This window comes from Lepidochelys kempii, chromosome 23 (assembly GCF_965140285.1).
Source record: "Lepidochelys kempii isolate rLepKem1 chromosome 23, rLepKem1.hap1, whole genome shotgun sequence".
Classification (NCBI taxonomy): domain Eukaryota; kingdom Metazoa; phylum Chordata; order Testudines; family Cheloniidae; genus Lepidochelys; species Lepidochelys kempii.
In genome coordinates this window covers 22,501-37,968 of record NC_136402.1, presented here as the reverse complement: position 1 = coordinate 37,968, position 15,468 = coordinate 22,501, and the positions used below count along the sequence as shown (strand labels likewise).

Genomic DNA, 15,468 nt, shown 5'->3' with positions numbered 1-15,468 from the left:
CTTTTGCGGTATCAGTCTAAACTGCGCTGTAGACTCTGGTGAAGCCACCCTGTCCTACCTGCTGAAATAATTCTAGCAGGACAGGTGGTGAAGACCAGGATGCCTGTTTGTTTCAGGAATGAAGGCTGACATTTGCACACTGTTACAGATGCCTTCATCCAGGCAGCCTCTATTAGCCTTTGGCGGAGAGTGAAAGAGGGGAACAACTGAACAAGAGCTCAAAAGACCCAAAATTGGGATGCAAAAATTACAGCTAGAGGAACAAAGATTAAAAGAAAAGAGAGTAGGGGCTGAAAAGAACAGGTCAGGAAAGAGGCTCATATGTTTCAGTGGCCTTGGTACAAGACTCTCTTTTGTGGGGATGGGTGTGTGTTGGGGCGGGGGGAGTAATGTGATTATTCCATCACGAGGGGAGGGACACCATCCAAATAAGGTTGGTGATCACTGATCTATGTGCAAAAACATGTAAACTAGTTTATAGGAGGGATCTGCAGATGTGGCAAGTGACGGTGTGCAGAAAAGGTGCAAAGGGCATTTGTTCAACTATATTCTTAAATCTTGTTTCTATGCTTTTCTCAGCACACTTTGAGAAAACTATGCTGTTTCCTCAATCCTTTTACATGATTCCTCTTTAAGCTTCTGTTTCCTACCATGGCCACTAACATAGCCAGTAGGTGATGATGCTTTATTTGTATTAATCTGCTATGTGACTCAATGAAGTGTGGTGCTTGCTAAACCATTGTCCAATAGCAGCATTGTCCATTTCTTGTGTGAACCATGGGGTGATGTGTCAGGAATGGCTTGCCTCATGATTTAAGATAGCAGCAAGTACGGGTACCCAAAAGAAAAATTGCAGTAGCTCCTAATTTTTAATGTACAATATCTTTTCTCTGCTCTCAGTGGAACAGCACATTCCAAAATATGATGCTGTACCTCTGGTATAGGTCAGAAGAACTCAGTATTTATGTCATGGTGCAAGGAGCAAACGATTAATAGTTTATAAGAATTTGACTTATGTTTGTAGTCCATTAGGAACTGGATCTCATATCATCAAAGGCAATATCTTCCTAGACACTGAATTTACTCTCTCATATCCAGTGATCATCTAACTTTAATAAGCCACAACTCCATGCTATAAATTAGTAGATGAATCAATATTTAATAGTGATGTTTCTACATAGATAATTGAAATACTATATAGTGTGTTAAAAAGCTGGTAACGTAAACTTCTTTTCTGTTTTTATAGAGCAAACATAAAAATTAAAAATAGCAGTTCTCATCTATTATTAAGAAAGGGGGATTAAAGAGACGAACAGTCACTCTTGAGGAAGAGGTGACATATTGCCTGATCAATATACCAAACATTATACTCATTTTATATCCACTGTATGAAAAGCAGTACAATTTAGCTACAGTATGCATGCTCACAATTCTTTCACTATTTTTGTGCAATGCAGTGTACAGCTTCAGAGATTTGCTCATTTTAAAATCTGAACTTTGATTTAACTCAGTGAATTCTGTCAGCAATATTATACCTCTGTGCATCATTCAAGTCAGCTGTGAAATCCCTCCTATCTATAGACTTTGTGTGGTGAAGGCTGAGGGGCCCACCGCAGCAGATGAAATTGAGACAGGAAGTACCTGCATCACCACGTTTGACCAGAAGAAGGTGTGACAGGGTCGCCAGACCTGTAGCAGTGAGATTTTCAAGTACTCAGAACTGGCTTGTCTCTATTGACTTGAGTGGGAGCAGAGTTAGGGTGAGGTTTTCAAAAGCGCTCGGTGTTGGCCTTAGTATTTTAAATCTCAAAAACAGTCCTAACAAACTCACAGAAAAGTAATGTATGCTCTCCCTGACACAGACTGTGAAATGATAAATGTTTTTTGTTGAGCAATAGCACACACACATTGAGGATCTTGTCATTCCTCTTAGTGAAGCAGCAAAATGGCTGAAGTGGTTTGGCAGATTCACTAACGTGATGGAATACAGACAGTGCCTCTCTGCTCACTGGAGAATTTAAGAAGAATGCCCCAAATAAAGTTGTTTTGATGTGAGGTTACTCAATGGAAGTTGCTGTATTTACAGCCTTGGAGCATGTGTCCTTTCCCACAGAACAGGTATAGCCTAGGCAGCAGCAGCTTCCCTATGTTGATCCATTAGTGAGATGAGAGGTACGATTTTTTTGCGTGGCTTGTTCAGTCCTTGGCATCTCTACTTAGACTGGCAATCAGAGGACTATTTAATGTCAGTTGTAGCGTTGGGTTATGATACCATAGAAGCAAGTGGCAACCATAAACAGCATTCTTGCTTGTCAGATTTTATCCTAATAGTATACATAATGCCACTGGAATCTTAGGCTAATTTTTTATAAATTGTAGTCTACATAAAGTTATTCTAAATCACAGTCTTCACACTCACTGTTTATAGACTTTTGTAACTTAAGTCATTCTGCAACTGTCACATCATGATAGAGATTTCTGACTTTTAGTTGTGCAAATGATCCACATCCCAGACTTGTCTATCTACAAATGACTTTGTGTTGGCAAGCGAATGTTGTATTGTTTCTGTCTCAAAGACCAGATAAGATTTTCCTTCATTTAACCTTCAGTGTTGCTGGAAATAAGATGACACCCTTCAAAAGGGCAGTCAATGTGGGTTATTTGGGTTCTTCTCTTTGCTCATGTAGAGGGGTTTTGGTTCAGAAGAAAGCAGCTACTATGAAAATCAGTGTCATTATTAGCTCTTAGTGTTTCAGATCTTAACTCAGTTAAGTTTAGGAATATCATAGAATCATAGAATATCAGGGTTGGAAGGGACTTCATGAGGTCATTTAGTCCAACCCCCTGCTCAAGGCAGGACCGATCCGCAACTAAATCATCCCAGCCAGGGCTTTGTCATGCCTGACCTTAAAAACCTCTAAGGAAGGAGATTCCACCACCTTCCTAGGTAACCCATTCCAGTGCTTCACCACCTTCCTAGTGAAAAAGGTTTTCCTAATATCCAACCTAAACCCTCCCCCACTGCAACTTGAGACCATTATTCCTTGTCCTGTCCTCTTCTACCACTGAGAATAGTCTAGAACCATCCTCTCTGGAACCACCTCTCCTTGAAAGCAGCTATCAAATCCCCCCTCATTCTTCTCTTCTGCAGACTAAACAATCCCAGTTCCCTCAGCCTCTCCTCATAAGTCATGTGTTCCAGACCCCTAATCATTTTTCTTGCCCTTCGCTGGACTCTTTCCAATTTATCCACATCCTTCTTGTAGTGTGGGGCCCAAAACTGGACACAGTACTCCAGATGAGGCCTCACCAATGGCGAATAGAGGGGGATTATCATGTCCCTCGATCTGCTGGCAATGCTCCTACTTATGCAGCCCAAAATGGTGTTAGCCTTCTTGGCAACAAGGGCACACTGCTGACTCATATCCAGCTTCTCGTCCACTGTAACCCCTAGGTCCTTTTCTGTAGAACTGCTGCCTAGCCACTCAGTCCCTAGTCTGTAGCAGTGCATGGGATTCTTCCATCCTAAGTGCAGGACTCTGCACTTGTCCTTGTTGAACCGCATCAGATTTCTTATGGCCCAGTCCTCTAATTTGTCTAGGTCTCTCTGTATCCTATCCCTACCCTCCAGCGTATCTACCACTCCTCCCAGTTTAGTGTCATCTGAAAATTTGCTGAGGATGCAATCCACGCCATCCTCCAGATCGTTAATGAAGATATTGAACAAAACCGGCCCCAGGACTGGCCCTTAGGGCACTCTGCTTGAGACCAGCTGCCAACTAGACATGGAGCCATTGATCACTACCCATTGAGCCCAATGATCTAGCCAGCTTTCTATCCACCTTGTATTCCATTCATCCAGCCCATACTTCTTTAACTTGCTGGCAAGAATACTGTGGGAGACAGTGTCAAAACCTTTGCTGAAGTCAAGGAATAACACGTCCATTGCTTTCCCCTTGTCCCCAGAGCCAGTTATCTCATCACAGAAGGCAGTTAGGTTAGTCAGGCATGACTTGCCCTTGGCGAATCCATGCTGACTGTTCCTGATCACTTTCCTCTCCTCAAAGTGCTTCAAAATTGATTCCTTGAGGACCTGCTCCATGATTTTTCCAGGGACTGAGGTGAGGCTGACCGGCCTGTAGTTCCCTGGATCCTCCTTCTTCCCTTTTTTAAAGATTGGCACTACATTAGCCTTTTTCCAGTCATCCAGGACCTCCCCTGATCGCCATGAGTTTTCAAAGATAATGGCCAATGGCTCTGCAATCACATCAGCCAACTCCTTTAGCACCTTCAGATGCAGTGCATCCAGCCCCATGGACTAGTGCCAGTCCAGCTTTTCTAAATAGTCCTGAACCACTTTTTTCTCCACACAGGGCTGGTCACCTCCTCCCCATACTGTGCTTCCCAGTTCTGCAATCTGGTTTTCTTCTTATATTGGACCCTGTATTCTGTTTCTAGGGAAAATATATAGGGTAGGTTCGCCACACAGTTGCATAGGAGTCCAGATAAATGACTGGTTTCCATAATCCCTTGCAGTTTCTTAGGTGCCTAAATCCAGCATTTAAGGCACCAACACGTAGCATTTACAAAACTCACTCAGCTCCCACCTGACCGTGTTGGCACTTAAGTATCCTTCAGTGGGCATGTGCAAAACCCCTAGGTCTTGACACCACCGAGCAGATTGGGGTGCTAGCTCGTGCCTAAGCCATGGTTGGATTCTCACACCAGGTGTTGCTGTGTGACCTGTATATGAGCAGATGGGTAATTTGGGGGCCAGCAAGCATGCTTGTGTGCCCCAGTAGTCCAGTGGTGAGATCACGCACCTGGGCTGTAGGAGACCAAGATTTTAATCCCCACTCTGTCCGATTTGTAGCACGGACTTGAACCCAGGTCTTCTGTATCCCAGTTGAGTGCCTTAATCATAAGGATATTGTGATGGGGCAGTGTCTCTCCTGTGGAAGCTGTTACATTTTGTATAAGTAATGAACTAGTAATTGCAGCAGGGGCTCTTCCAAAAAATCTCTTGATTTTTTTTTCTCTATCTCTGTCCCAGTGAATATATAATAACTTAATACAAAGTGAAACAGCTTCAGCCAGCGAGACTGAGAAAGACTGTCTAGAATACTCAATAAGCTTGGTGGTTAGGGTACTCACACAGGCGGTTGGAGAGGAGGGTTCAAATCACCGTTTCAAATCAGGCAGAGTAGGGATTTGAAAACAGGTCTCCCACACTAATAGGGTTGGGGTCTCTGTCTCACTCTTGTTTTTCATGAGAAACAGCTGATTGGCTTAGGTGCCCAACTCCAGGAGAGGTTTCTTGGTTGTGAATCCTAAGTGGAGATAGGTGCCTCTCCCTTTGGATGGCCCACTGGCTCTCTTAGGTGGCTCTCTGCTCAGCTTGCTGGCTTCTTAGGCCTTCTGCGTTCCCTTTCTTTGATGACCAGGCTCCTCGTGTAATGGATGAGGAACCTGGGTGCCTAATTCAGGGGCTGAGGGTTCCACTCAGTGGCAGGGCACCTAGGAGCCTAGGAATTGCAGTGTTCAGCAACAGCTAAGTCCTTTACTGGGTCTAGCCCTAGTGTGCTTTTCCACTTTTTCTACCTTATCCTGAAAAGCCTTATTTTCCTATATGGAACTGTGTGCGGCATTAAACGGGTGACTGTACTTACTAATGTGCACTTGTCAAATTGCATCACTAATTTCGCTATTCTCATTCCCTATTATGGGTTATTTATTCATGCAACTACTTAGTTCATCTTTGTGTCATGGCACTGTTTGCTTCTCTAACTTCCGCTCATTCTACCCACGTGTCGTTCTTTCTGATTTAGATAGTGGACAGCTACCTCTCCATTACAGAGAGAGAGCATTCAAACCTAAAATCCTAAAATCCTGTTTCCTAGCTGCCTAAGATGTTCAGGCTTTTTTGGAGAAGAAAGTCCCAATGGGTGCTTTTGTTCTGTAGTCCTTGGGATTTTTTATTTAACTGTAATGAATAAGGATCAAACACTGCAATTCTTCTATTGAAGAATACAGCACAATTTAAGGAAGTTTTATTTTCAGCCATAGTATCATCCAGACCAGGGGAACTCTTCTGAATTGCTGCCAGCAGCACCAGCACAGTAACAGTCTAAGATATAATGTTGTTAAGAACTGTCCGGTTTTTTTGCACATTCCCTTGATCGTATTCAGATTTCTTCCATGCAGGGAGAAATGTACCTTCTATATCAGTTGGTGTTCAACCAGTTTCACTTACTGAATAAATGGGTATGCTCAGAGGGTTGTGACCATTTGCTGGTGAAAGAAACCCATATCCTTTGTGGATGATTAAAACTAGTGGGGAAACACAGGGCCAGTTATTGATTAGGCTTGTTAATGTTTCCTTTCAGTATGGTACAGTACCTGTATGGTTAAACAAGCAGTGATTATGCTCTCGCTCAAGAAACCATCTTTAGACATAACCTTGCCAATTAATGCCTTGCCATTGATCTTCTCATTTCCAAAAGAGGTGATGGAGGGAGTGCCGTTGTGATTATTGGATGTAAAAAATTTCCCCAATTGTAACCTCAAATGTCAAAAGTATGTGAAAGTTCATAAAACGTCACACTAAACTTATCGAATAGGAAAATAGGTCAAGTTGTTTTCAATAAATGAATGTGGTGAACAAGTGCAAGAGAACCAGACAGAGAAACTGTATTAGCCCAAACAAAAAGGGCCTGCTGATATGATTCAAAGGCTGTTGAAATCATGCCTAGTAAAAACAGAAAATGTGGACCCAGAAGTGAATGGACCAAAATTGGTGTGGTGGAGATTAGGTCTAACTGGTAGACAAAATAAAGGGGGGAATGAACTATGCCACCCTCTTTTCTCCTTTTTGGGTTTCTTATAAAGACACTTAAAAAATAATCTCCCATTCTACCTTGCATCCCAGGTCATCTCGTCTCATCTCATCTTCTCTGACACCAAGCTAGAAGGAGCAGACCAGACTAAAAGACTTTCTTCCTAAGAGGAAGGCCATGGTCTTGTTCGAATAACTTTGTTTTTCACTTTGTTATTTGTTTCACTTTGTTATTTGATAACTTTATTATCAATGGTTTCAGAGTAACAGCCGTGTTAGTCTGTATTCGCAAAAAGAAAAGGAGTACTTGTGGCACCTTAGAGACTAACCAATTTATTTGAGCATGAACTTTCGTGAGCTACAGCTCACTTCATCAGATGCATGCCATGGAAACTGCAGCAGACTTTATATATACACAGAGAATATGAAAAAATACCTCCTCCCACCCCATTGTCCAGCTGGTAATAGCTTATCTAAAGTGATCATCAGGTGGGCCATTTCCAGCTCAAATCCAGGTTTTCTCACCCTCCACCCCCCCACACAAATTCACTCTCCTGCTGGTGATAGCCCATCCAAAGTGACAACTCTTTACACAATGTGCATGATAATAAAGTTGGGCCATTTCCTGCACAAATCCAGGTTCTCTCACCCCCTCACCCCCCTCCCAAAAACCACACACACAAACTCACTATCCTGCTGGTAATAGCTCATCCAAAGTGACCATTCTCCCTACAATGTGCATAATTAAGGTGGGCCATTTCCAGCACAAATCCAGGTTTTCTCACATCCCCCCCACCCCCATACACACACAAACTCATTCTCCTGCTGGTAATAGCTCATCCAATCTGACCACTCTCCAAGTTTAAATCCAAGTTAAACCAGAACATCTGGGGGGGGGGGGAGTAGGAAAAAACAAGAGGAAATAGGCTACCTTGCATAATGACTTAGCCACTCCAAGTCTCTATTTAAGCCTAAATTAATAGTATCCAATTTGCAAATGAATTCCAATTCAGCAGTTTCTCGCTGGAGTCTGGATTTGAAGTTTTTTTGTTTTAAGATAGCGACCTTCATGTCTGTGATTGCGTGACCAGAGAGATTGAAGTGTTCTCCGACTGGTTTATGAATGTTATAATTCTTGACATCTGATTTGTGTTCATTTATTCTTTTACGTAGAGACTGTCCAGTTTGACCAATGTACATGGCAGAGGGGCATTGCTGGCACATGATGGCATATATCACATTGGTGGATGTGCAGGTATACGAGCCTCTGATAGTGTGGCTGATGTTATTAGGCCCTGTGATGGTGTCCCCTGAATAGATATGTGGGCACAATTGGCAACGGGCTTTGTTGCAAGGATAAGTTCCTGGGTTAGTGGTTCTGTTGTGTGGTATGTGGTTGTTGGTGAGTATTTGCTTCAGGTTGCGGGGCTGTCTGTAGGCAAGGACTGGCCTGTCTCCCAAGATTTGTGAGAGTGTTGGGTCATCCTTTAGGATAGGTTGTAGATCCTTAATAATGCGTTGGAGGGGTTTTAGTTGGGGGCTGAAGGTGACGGCTAGTGGCGTTCTGTTATTTTCTTTGTTAGGCCTGTCCTGTAGTAGGTAACTTCTGGGAACTCTTCTGGCTCTATCAATCTGTTTCTTTACTTCTGCAGGTGGGTATTGTAGTTGTAAGAAAGCTTGACAGAGATCTTGTAGGTGTTTGTCTCTGTCTGAGGGGTTGGAGCAAATGCGGTTGTATCGCAGAGCTTGGCTGTAGACGATGGAATCGTGTGGTGTGGTCAGGGTGAAAGTAGTAGAGAAGTAATTAGAGAACTAAGTAGAGAACTAAGTAAGTAGAGAACTAATTAGTTTATGAAATCACTGGTACCAAATAAGTGAAACCTAACTGAGAGGGGGAGTGGTTTTTTGCTCCCTCTATTTAAATCTCTGTTTTGGTTTGTTTTTTGTTTAAAATCTACTTAACTCAACAGCCTAACTAACACCAAAAAAACAAAACAAAACACACACACACCTTTGCCACTTAAATCAAAGAAACTTCCTAGTCCACTTCTGTAGGTCCTCTGAGGCGATCTCCCACCAAAACAAGTGACACAAAACTTGATATTCCTTACATTTCTAAGGTTACAAAGTAACCCTTGCATGCTTTATACATCAAAAAGTAACAAAAAAGGGGAAATATCCAGAGGATTGTTTTTCCTTTGTAGGTCCCTTATGATTTTAATAGGTTGGTGATCTCTAAATATATCTGGACACAGATAGTAACAGCATACTTCATGCTGCTCAAAATAATATAAACACAAAGAAAAATAATTAATAAACAATTCCCCCAATTTTCAGACAGCTCTACTGACTACGGTATAACATTCCTTTAACCAGAACATAGTTTCTGATATTAGGTGGAAACTATATTAAGTTTCCTTACAGATCTGATTATGCAATGGTGTATGCTGGATTCTCATTAACCTTCCAATTTGTCACCTGGGCAGCAGTTTATTTCATTTTACAGATAACAGTATTAACTACCAAAAAAAAAAATACAGCAGATGTACACTTTTTTACGTAGTAATTAAATTATAGAAGTTATAACAATGTAACTGAAATTATAGCAATTGCAGACTTGTATGCAGATGTTCCAATTGGGCTGAATGGGGATGATCCTTCTAATTTTCAAAGCTGAGCATGTTTAGACTAGTCCACAATTGGCTGGTGACCACATAGGAATAGCCTTTGTTTTATGCTGCTTGTTTCTTTATAAATGCTGATCTTAACTGTGTGTGTGTGTGCGTGCGCATGCACGTCTGTGCAAGAGCAGAGGGTGAGGGCTCCGGCTGGGGGTGTGGGCCAGGGATGAGGGGTTTGGGGTGCAGGAGGGTGCTCTGGAGCTACGGTGGGGAGAGAGGACTACCTGCAGCTCTCTCTCCCCGCAGCAGCTTCTGGCCTGGGGGAGAGAGGTGTCCCTCCCTTGGCCATGGCAGGTCCAGGCCAGGGGAGGGACGTCCCAGCCACGGCAGGTATGGGAGTGGGTTCAGGCTGAGGGAGGGGCTCCTTGGCTGTGGCAGGTCCCAGCTGGGCGGGTTCCCTGAGTGCTTGCGGGGCAGTGTATCAGCTGCTGCGCGGCCGTGCAGCTTACAGGGAACTTGTGTGTGTGTGTAAAAATATTTTAGATACATTACCGAGAGAAATTCTCAGTTAGTGTAAATTAGTGTAGCTTAATTGATTTCTGTGGAAGTGTGCTAGTTTACAGTAGCTGAGAAAGTATATGTTCGTAGTCTAGAGGTAGTTGACTTGCAGTTTGAGATCTGGATTTGATTCGTGCTTCCATTCGCTCACTCCCTGGCACTTCAATGATACACCAGGTAGTAGAGTTATACTATCATGCTTTGTGGTCATGTCAGATTTCAAACAGTAAGCAAGATTGATCAGTACTTGGAGGAGAGACGTCAAGAATAGAGATGTTCATAGAACATGCTCATCTGTTATGCATTAGGTGGTTGCTTTTATTTTCTCTGTTTTGGCAAGTCTCTTCCAGTTCAGGTTGCACTTCTTTCATATCTTTAAAAAGAACGAGGAGTACTTGTGGCACTTTAGAGACTAACAAATTTATTAGTCTCTAAGGTGCCACAAATACTCCTCGTTCTTTTTGCTGATACAGATTAACACGGCTACCACTCTGAAACCTGTCCACATCTTTACTTATTCTTTCTTTTTTTGAAAAAGGGAAATTATATTTAAAGTTCACTGTAAAGTATCATTCAGGTTAAGATTGCACTACTGTGGACAATTGCTATGCACCAGAACTCTACAAGTGTGCATCACAGGAAATGTAGTTACTTACATGCAATAACAACAAACTCTACACAGGTGCAAATTCCTTGTGCTATTTACTCTGTAGTATTTCTCCAGTAATGGGGGAGAGCATGTATTGTGCAGTAGAAGACGAAGGGGGAAGAAGTAAAGTTACTCTGTGGACCATAGCTTTGAAATTCTTGACTAGGCAAAGGATTTTTCCATGGTGCACTGCATTTCAGGCATTTATTTTACCCATTTTGCCTTCTAGGATGATCCCGGCCATTAGCAAATCCTTCTTCCTGACTGATCTGGTTGCAGGACGTGAGTATGACCTTTGTGTTCTCGCTGTTTATGATGATGGATTGACATCTCTAACTGCAACCAAGGTGATTGGGTGTGTGCAGTTCACTACACAGGAAGAATATAAGCAGTGCCGCTCTCTTCATGCCCAGTTTCTTGGAGGAACCATGATCATCATTATTGGTGGAATAATTGTGGCTTCCGTTCTTGTTTTCATCTTCATTCTCCTCATGAAGTATAAAGTCTACAACAATCACCACAAAAATAAAAATACTAAAGTTAATAATGTCTGCTCTCAGACCAATGGTAGTCAGAGTGGGTCAATGGCTCGTTCTGCTTCCAAACTCACAGAGAGACGGGAAAGTTTGCATCAGGAATGCTCAGGAACTTCCATCAAAGGCAAAACTGTTGTAGATTTGGATTGTGAAAGAGTGACTCTTACTGACACAACCTTTTTAACAACTGAAGCATTATCTCAATAGCAATGTGACAAAGCAGGACACACCACATGAGCCAAGGTGGTATCGCTTAAAACATTTTAATGCGAGTGGTTGTATTTTAAGCTTCACTACTATTGTCTATTTTTAAGATCAGATGGTTTAAAAAATATTTTTTTAATCTGTAAAACAGTTCCTGCATTCTTAAATATTTTTGTTTCAATATATTAAATATAAAGTGTGTGATTTACAAGATTTTTTTTTACTGTTTCTTTTATAGCTACACCTGTGGTATTGAATCAGAAGCATAACTATATTATGACTAGGTTTGTCTTTAGTAAAAATGCACTATTAATTCATTCAGTTACCAACTGGCAGCAAGACCAACTCTCAGGAACCTCAAACTTCTCTGATAGTAGAGTCATTTACCAGTTCAACTACCGAGCTGTTAATGAGCAATGAAATGTTATAAAGAGTTCTCAGCTTGTTAATCCTGAGATGTTCATCAGTCTGTGTGCACTGTATACATGTCATCCACAAAAGAAAAAGCTAAAGGTTCCTCCGTGGACAAAATACTACTCCAAATAAGGAAAAGAAAATTGAAGGATTTTGACATCATCTCGCACTATTCATTGGTACGGAATTGCTGGCATATATTGTTTGCTTTGTAAAGGCTGGTATTATTCAAGACTGTGCCTTGAAGACCCTTCTCTTTCTTTTCAGTTAGATTTACCTCACCTTAGACAGGGAGGAGCTCCCACTTTTGTCCTTCCTAATTTAAGTCTTCAGAAAACTACTTAAATTAGAAATGGTGTGTTGTGCACATCTTTTGCTACACTGGAAATTGTGTCCTAGTCTCCCACTCTCAAATTGTGTCAAGTGTCAACCAAGTTAATCTCTCTCTTTTTGGTATGTTTTTAGAGGGAGGACCCATGAGTTAAAGCTCCACTGCATCTTCAGATAACATTGATAACCAAACTCTTTATTTCTGTAGTACTGCATGAAGCGTAATGTAATTGGCCAAAGGATTAGCTATGTAAATGTTTATGTGCAATTCATTTTAACAATTCATATTTAATAATTAAATCTTTTTGTTTAAAGGCGTACTGTCAGGTCAAAATGAGTCCCCAAATTAGGTGTTTGTAATGACTTCCAACAAAACCTAAGAGCAATCCATGAGTTTAAATAAATTGTTGAATTAAACAACAGCATTCCTCTGCACTGTTCTAGCATGTGAATTTGAAGGCAAAATTACTGAAAAAAAAGAAACCCTATATAAATAAAACTGACTAGTCTCTTTTTTGTTGTCCGAAAAGATGCGAAGGTAAGGAACAACAACAAGGAAGGAAATGACTTGAAAAGTAATAGGTTCATTTCCAAAACAAAACAGTTTAAATCTTTAAGAGGATTGCGTGATAATGTAAAAATAAAAGGAAATCCTTATTCTAACAGTTTCGCTTTAAACAACCAGCAATATTTCTCTGGTTGGATCTGTAAACATGGGACAGGCAAAGATATACATTGGACAGTTAAAAGCTGTATTATTATTGCACAACATTAAAGTAATATATTTTATTTAATCATTACACTAAAGTAATAAATATAATTGTTCAAAAACTAAATTTTTCACAGTCTTGTTAATTGCCACAGTATCAGGACTTTCTGTAATCTCCTGTAGACAGAGTTTATATGACAGGTTTCAGAGTAACAGCCGTGTTAGTCTGTATTCGCAGAAAGAAAAGGAGTACTTGTGGCACCTTAGAGACTAACCAATTTATTTGAGCATAAGCTTTCGTGAGCTACTGTGGCCCAGATACTGACTTGACTCCCTAACTGAAATTAAACTGGTTTCAGAGTAGCAGCCGTGTTAGTCTGTATTCGCAAAAAGAAAAGGTGTACTTGTGGCACCTTAGAGACTAACCAATTTATTTGAGCATAACACAAACATTTTAATGGGTCCATTTTTAGGCTTATTAGTCACAGTGAGCTGGAAGCCTTTAAGACCTTTAAAAAAAAATTCAGTATCATCAACCCATGGACATATTTTTGAAAGTTAAGTTTTACAAATAGTGCCGGGTGCTGAAGTATCGCCTGCAGGGGTAGTTGGGTTTTTTCCACTTCTTTTCCAGCAGGTGGGGATATCACAAACCCTTGGCAAGTCCCACCTCACCAGTTAGTGCTATCAACTGCTGGAGAGGTGGAAGAGATGAACCCTGATTCAAGACCGTGGCATCTCAGAACTATCACATGAGCCCATCTTGTTGTAACTGCTGATCGTTGCTACCTTTGTCATGTCTTTCTCTCTGGTCATCGTGGCCCCAAAATGTTTCCTTTAAAGGTGGTCTGGAAAAAATGTAAGTGGATTTGAGCCCTTGTTTGTTCCCTTATTCGGTATCACAGAAATTAGGAGCATTTAAAGGGACTGAGCCTGAGGCTTAAAAACAAACAATACCGGCTCTAGCCTGCTGGCGCGCGGCGTGCTGCCCCAAGCAGGTGCTGGAGGGGCATGCAGCCGGCTTGCAGAGAAGTCTTCAGCACAGAAGCTGGGCTGGAGGCGCTCCGGGCCCTGCCCGGCCCCCGGGGAGGCGGTTCTGCTGACGAAGCCAGCCCCACGCAGGAGACTCCGGGACAAGCGAACCCGCTCACGCGCGCCCCACAACTGAGCACGAGCGGGCGATGGAGGCGAGTGTCCGAGCAGCACCCGCTGCCTGTCCTGTGTCACGTGCTGCAAGGGAGCGAACCGGGCGCGGGGCTGGAGGCGGAGCTAGGATGGGGGAGCCGGGGGGGAGCAGAGGGGGTGGAGGGGGGGGCTGGGCAGGAAGGCGGGGGAGGAGGCGGAGCAGGGCAGGGGCACGAGGCGGGGCTGCGGGAGGAGTGGGCGGGGCTAGGGTGAGGGAAGCGGCGGGGCTAGGGGCGGAGCTGGGCAGGGGAGTAAGCGGACGGGAGGCGGAGCAGAGCAGGGGCTCTGGGAGGACTGAGCGGGGCGGGGCTGCGGAAGGAATGAGCGGGGCGGGGCTAGGCTGAGGGAAGGGGCGGGGCGGAGTGAGAAGGCGGGGCTAGGGGCGGAGCTGGGCTAGGAGGAAGCGGAGGGAGGCGGAGCAGGGCAGGGGCAGGAGGCGGGGCTGCTGGAGGAGTGGGCGGGGCTGGGCTGAGGGAAGGGGCGGGGCGGAGCTGGAAGGCGGGGCTAGGGGCCGAGCTGGGCGGGGAGGAAGCGGACGGGAGGCGGAGCAGGGCAGGGGCACGAGGCGGGGCTGCTGGAGGAGTGGGCGGGGCTAGGGTGAGGGAGGGGCGGGGCTAGGGGTGGTGCGGAGCAGGGCAGGGGCACGAGGCGGGGCTGCTGGAGGAGTGGGCGGGGCTAGGGTGAGGGAGGGGCGGGGCTAGGGGTGGTGCGGAGCAGGGCAGGGGCACGAGGCGGGGCTGCTGGAGGAGTGGGCGGGGCTGGTCTGAGGGAAGGGGCGGGGCTAGGGGTGGAACTGGTTGGGGGAGGAAACGGGGCTGGAAGTGGAGGGAGGCGGAGTAGGGCAGGGGCACGAGGCGGTGGTGCTGGAGGAGTGGGCGGGGCTGGGCTGAGGGGAGGGGCGGGGCTAGGGGTGGAGCTGGCCGGGGGAGGAAACGGGGCTGGAAGTGGAGGGAGGCGGAGTAGGGCAGGGGCACGAGGCGGGGGTGCGGGAGGAGGGAGCAGGGCGGGGCTAGGCTGAGGGAAGGGGCGGGGCGGAGCGGAGCTGGAAGGCGGGGCTAGGGGCCGAGCTGGGCGGGGAGGAAGCGGACGGGAGGCGGAGCAGGGCAGGGGCACGAGGCGGGGCTGCTGGAGGAGTGGGCGGGGCTAGGGTGAGGGAGGGGCGGGGCTAGGGGTGGAGCGGAGCAGGGCAGGGGCACGAGGCGGGGCTGCTGGAGGAGTGGGCGGGGCTGGGCTGAGGGAAGGGGCGGGGCTAGGAGTGGAGCTGGCCGGGGGAGGAAACGGGGCTGGAAGTGGAGGGAGGCGGAGTAGGGCAGGGGCACGAGGCGGGGGTGCGGGAGGAGGGAGCAGGGCGGGGCTAGGCTGAGGGAAGGGGCGGGGCGGAGCTGGAAGGCGGGGCTAGGGGCCGAGCTGGGCGGGGAGGAAGCGGA

The 15,468-nt window shown here is 45.0% G+C and overlaps 1 protein-coding gene across 12 annotated transcripts in view; it reads left to right on the top strand.

Moving 5' to 3' along the window:
- Positions 1-11,614, top strand: part of LOC140902052 (leucine-rich repeat and fibronectin type III domain-containing protein 1-like protein) — a 259,736-nt gene extending 248,122 nt beyond the window's left edge. For 11 of the 12 annotated variants that reach the window (XM_073321684.2, XM_073321683.2, XM_073321677.2 and 8 more), the window contains one exon: positions 10,893-11,614. In XM_073321684.2, the coding sequence (XP_073177785.1) occupies positions 10,893-11,406 (514 nt within the window). In that variant the 3' untranslated portion in view covers positions 11,407-11,614. The remainder of the gene's footprint in view (positions 1-10,892) is intronic. The other variant, XR_012155996.2, reaches the window with a different exon arrangement.
- The last annotated feature ends 3,854 nt before the right edge of the window (positions 11,615-15,468 follow it).